Source organism: Rattus rattus, chromosome 2 (assembly GCF_011064425.1).
Source record: "Rattus rattus isolate New Zealand chromosome 2, Rrattus_CSIRO_v1, whole genome shotgun sequence".
Taxonomy (NCBI): Eukaryota; Metazoa; Chordata; class Mammalia; order Rodentia; family Muridae; genus Rattus; species Rattus rattus.
This window is the reverse complement of record NC_046155.1, coordinates 150,199,882-150,204,896: the sequence shown is the minus strand read 5'-3', so window position 1 is coordinate 150,204,896 and position 5,015 is coordinate 150,199,882. Positions and strand designations below refer to the sequence as shown.

Below are 5,015 nucleotides of genomic sequence, written 5' to 3'. Positions count from 1 at the left end.
CTAGAGACACACCTCTCCACACACGCCCTGCACACGGTGTAAAATAATTTGCAATAAATAGATCCAATGTTGCCCTGGGGAAAAAAGACCCTTTCCCCTGTGGGAAGGGCTATTTAGAGGTGGCAGCAGCAAGGAACTGTCTCTGGAACAGCAGAAAGGGTGGCGCCACCCCTGAGGAGGTGGTGGATCTGTTGTGAGAAGAGGCAGGATCCTGGATCCTGTACAGAGGTGGCCACGTGGGCGTGCCCTCTCCAGTTTCCAATTGCAACAGCACCAGAGCCGCTGCAGGGGCTCCTAGGACACAGTGATTTCCTCGTCCTCCTCACCTTCCTCATCCTCATCAGAATCAGAGAAGTCTGAGGGTTTACCCGGGCTGCTCGAGTGCGCTGGCGAGGCAGGCAGTGGCCCTTCCAGCAGGTGTCGAGGGTCTGGGGGTGCATGGTAAGCCAGGCTGGCACCCGGACTATCTTCCTCCTCATCCCCAGGGCCCTTTTGGCCTACATCACTGAGGTCCGGATGAGGGTTCAGTTTTGTAGGGAGGGTCTGCTCTCGGCAGCCCCCGCTAGACAGGAGCTCCCGCTCTTTGGAGTTCCGCCACTTCATGCGTCGATTCTGGAACCAGATTTTCACCTGTGAGGGAAGAACCGGAAAACCAGTTAGTGTCTGCTCACAGTGAGGGGATTGCAGGTTAGGGTGGTTGGGGCAACCCTCAGGAGCCAGACTTGGGGACCACGGAGGAGGGCACTGTCTTTCCTGCCTTCAAGGTGATTTCTGTGGGGATTTCCCCAACAGCCTTGTACTCCCTTTTTACTCCCGCTCCACTCATCTACCTACCTGCACATCCAGGCTCGTTTGATTGAATTCGTGCATTCAACCACTCACACCCATAGCTATGACCCACCCATCCAATTCATGTATCTATGTACCTATTCATGTAACCATCCACCTACCCCTATACCTGATACACCTATCCATGCACACATCCATCTGCATACATACCTATCCCAGCGTATACACCTATCCATCCATATATCTATTCAAGTACCCTTACATCCATCCATCCTCTCCTTCAGCATCTGACTCAACTGGGTGGGTGGGGGAGGCGAGCCTAGTAAGATGGAAAGGGGGTAGGGGAGCGGTGGAGGGGGCGAAAAAGGAGGCTGCTCTAGGGAAACCTCAAATAATTTGGCACTCATGCTCGCTCCCTCGCTAGGCCTGGGTTTCCCCAGCTGCTCCTCCAGCCCAAGAGGCATCAGAGAGCTCTCGCAATTGATTGGCAAGGGCTGGGGTGCTGCGTGAGGGTGGGGCGGTGGAGGCTGCGTGCACCTGCGAGTCCTTCAAGCCCAGCTTGGAGGCCAGCTTTTTCCGGTCTGGCTTGCTGATGTACTTCTGTTTCTGAAACGTCTTCTCCAGGGCTTTTCGCTGCACGTCAGAGAACACGGCTCTGCGCAGCATGCCCCGGCGAGGCTTGCCGCGAGCGGCCAGCGGCCAGGAGAAGGTACCAGGAATAGGCACGACGCTGGAGGAAGCTGCGGGGTGAGGGAAATAGAGAATGAGCCGGGTGTCCCGCAGAGCCGAGCATCCGCCTCTCCCGGGCCGTTTTCGCTAGCTTTCTGCCTCCTTTTTCCCCCTCGGGTCCCTTTATCTCTTTAAAGCACTCCTTTCTCTCCCGGTAGAGAATAGACGCAGAACCTACAACCTGCCCGAATGAAAGGCTCTTTCCGCACAAATGACTTTCCCTTTCAACCGTGCAAACCCGGATTAGGAAAAACCACGAAAACAGTGACCACAATTGCCTGTTGCTTTTCCCCCACTTCCATTCAATGGTCTTAGAGAAACAATCCGCACCAACCAGCTTAAATGGCAACAGAATAAAGAAAATTACAGGAATAAAAATAATCCCACGGAGACCACTCAGCACACCTCCACTCCCCCCTCCCCCCAAAACCCACGGACTCGCAATCACCATGGTCCCAACTGTACCTTTTAAAACAAGGTACTTTGCTGGTTGGCAGACAGGGAAAAATCTGCTTTGGCTTTTAAAAAAAATCCAGTCATTCATCGTTTTTTAAAACTACATATGATTTTTCTGCCTCCCCCACAACGTAAAGAAATCGTCTTGAATACAAGGAAAGTGGCGTCTAATTAGCACATTGACCGCTTCCCACTGGGAATTGGCGCTATAGAAAGGGGGAGAGTTTCGCTTTAAGGGAGAGAAAAAGAAAAACAAAAAGAAACAGAGACGCTAACGAAGCGTGAATGGTAATTGTGTAGTAATGAACTAACCGCAAAAGGCTATGGACAAGCAGCGAGAGCCATATATTACCGGGACAAAAGAGATTTACACTCAAGCTAAACACAACTGCAGGCTGAGACCATTGGGAGAGCGGTGATGGCAGAGGCTTCTCTACCCCCAATCTTTCACATTAAATGGACACGAAAAGCTATTTATAAAGCTCGGGTTGTTTTTGTTAGACCATTGAGACCCAGGAGAAAGGAGCAAATTCCATTGTGGGCAAAAGCCTGAATGGTGGTGGTGGAGAGTTTCTTCTCTCCCTTTAAAAAAAAAATGCGTGGCTAGTTTCTTTTGCTGATATTGGGAGTGCTGTCCTGGTCCTGCCCTGCCCCCACCCACTGCACCCAGTCTCTGGCCCCTTCTTGTCTAAGGGGTCTTCCTTGATTTTTAAGCAGCCGTAAAGTGTTCGAGGCAATGCTTAAACACTCCTAATTCTTAGGATGAAAACTCTTGAGGGTGTTTTGCCTACTCTAGACCAAGATCCAGAGACGGATTCTGCCAACTGTTTCTTCTTTTACAAAAAGAGCCCACGGGCAAGATATGGGTTTGGGACATGCAATTGGCAAGCGCAGGTTAGGGTCGCGGGAGGATCTAGGCTTCCTACCCCCAAGCAACCCCAAGCATCCCACACAAGAGGCACCCCATGTGGTCTTGTGGAAAAAAAAAAAAGCAGCCCTGAATGAATGTTAACGAGAAATTAGCTGCGGCTGGTAGGTGTTTTTCGGCGGCGTGGAGGAGCGAGAGCCGGTCTGCGTGTGGCTGCCCAGAGGAGCTGGCCAATTGGTCACGGTGCTGAGACCTTTGTGGCGAATGGTGGCCAAGTGCACCAACTCTGTGGGAAACGGCGGCGTGAAGGGATGCCAACAGCTCCTCGCCGGGAAGGGAACCGCCTCAAATGCGGACCATGACAATTCTTGCTAATTTGTAGAGCAGGGAATTGGTGCGTAGTGTCAAGCAGTCACTGCTTGTGCTAAATGGGGTATCAAATTGGCGCGACGGATTCGTGAATGTTGTACGCCTCGCAACCTCTGAACCAGAGCGTAACCCCGAGGGGTGGACGGAGAAATACGACTTCAGGGTAGGGAGCGACGGGCCCGGACTGGGGCGGGCTGTCCCGCCCGGAGCGAAAAAATGCCAAAGAGACCTACCTGGAAAATAGGAGGATCTGATGAAGGGTTGGAACGAGCCTTCGAAGTATGGAAAGGCGAACGTCTTGGGAGGGGGGCTCTGCAGCAAAGCCGGCGAAGTTTCTAGTAGGGCGGGGAAGGAGAGAGAAAGGATTTGGTCATGTGCTTGATCACTGCGTAGCGCGTCACACTCACGATCTAATTAACACTGCCGCAGGCATCTTTTCAAAAAAGATTTGTTTATTTATCATATTTATATATGTACCCTGTAGCTGTCTTCAGACACACCAGAAGAGGGTATCAGATCTCATTACAGATGGTTGTGGTTGCTGGGATTTGAACTCAGGGCCTCTGGGAGAGCAGCCAGTGCTCTTAACCACTGAGTCATCTCTCCAGCCCCAGAGGCATCTTTCAAAAAACGTAGTCTCTGAGTAAAATAAATTTGTGTAGTATCGTCTCATTTGTGCCCCCATCCCATCACCATTCCAGAGACTTAGGCAAATAGGGAGGGTCTGGTGGGGTGTTGCAAATCCATCCATAATAGTACAAACCAACTCAATAAACGTCTGTACGTGTTGGGTTTAAAGCAAAAAAATCTCTTTCCTAGTCTTGAGGGTGGGCACGCAGGCGCCAAAGCGCTTGCGCTGAGACGCCAGACTAGGGAACTGCACTCAATGGTCCCAGGGCTCAAGTTCATTTTGAGGATACCCATAAGGCCTGAGACTTTTCCTCCCCCTAAATCCTCGATACCTAAGTTTCATAATCGGTGACTTGGCCCTTGAGGTCTGAATTCCTGCGTGGAACTGTGTACCAATAAGCGCAAAGGAATTAGTCTGTGAAGGATTGAGTGCATGTCCGGCCGCTGGACATGTACGTCGAGGGCACGGTTGTTACTTACCTCTTCTGGGCGCGGACGAAAGGATGGCATTCACCCCAAACTTCAGAAACGTGGGCTCGCTGGCAGGGGAGAGGGCGGTCTGTGGAGAATTGCCCCTCCGGCTCCCGGACCCAGGAGAGCCCAGGTCCGAGGTCCCAGAGTCGGCGAGGGCTGTGGGGGCCTCCTGCCTCGGGGGTGACAGGCTGGCAGTGGGTATGCTGCGGGGCAGGTAGGTGGGGGGCCGGCTGATGCGGATCAAATCTTCTACTAGGAAACTAGAGTGGCCAGAAAATGCGGATTGAAGGGACTGGGGCAGTGTTAAGGTGGGCGTGGGTCGCAGGAGGCTAGGGTATCCCGCGGGGGGCGCAAGGAGGCCGGGGAACATCATGGTCAGAGCGGGGCTGGTGCAGTAGCCCCCTTTCCTTGGCCGGAGGGCAAGCTCCTGGCTTCCCACCCCTCCCGCGGTGCCCTCTTCAGCTCAGTATCCTGGTAACCGTCCTACTTGGGCGTCTGCAAGTCTTCTGTGGCTCTCCAGTCCAGGAGATGGTTTTATAGTGGCCCGCCCGCTCCAGCGCTTTGAAAACTGACAGCTCTGACAATGAAGTTCAACACAGTTCTCCACTCGGGCTTCATTCGCGGGAGGCTCCGGGCTCTCTGATTGGTTCAGAGATGCAATTTATGATTGGATTAGTCTTCATAAGCATGGCCCTCACAA

The 5,015-nt window shown here is 52.8% G+C and overlaps 1 protein-coding gene across 1 annotated transcript; it reads right to left on the bottom strand.

The window, feature by feature from the left end:
• Window positions 1-294: 294 nt before the first annotated feature.
• On the bottom strand, window positions 295-4,688 carry Dbx1 (developing brain homeobox 1). The gene is made up of 4 exons (XM_032896011.1): window positions 4,322-4,688; window positions 3,445-3,546; window positions 1,327-1,529; window positions 295-630 (listed from the first exon to the last, which is right to left on the bottom strand). Exons 1-4 carry the CDS (start codon window positions 4,686-4,688, stop codon window positions 295-297), a joined length of 1,008 nt encoding a protein of 335 aa, XP_032751902.1.
• Window positions 4,689-5,015: the final 327 nt, after the last annotated feature.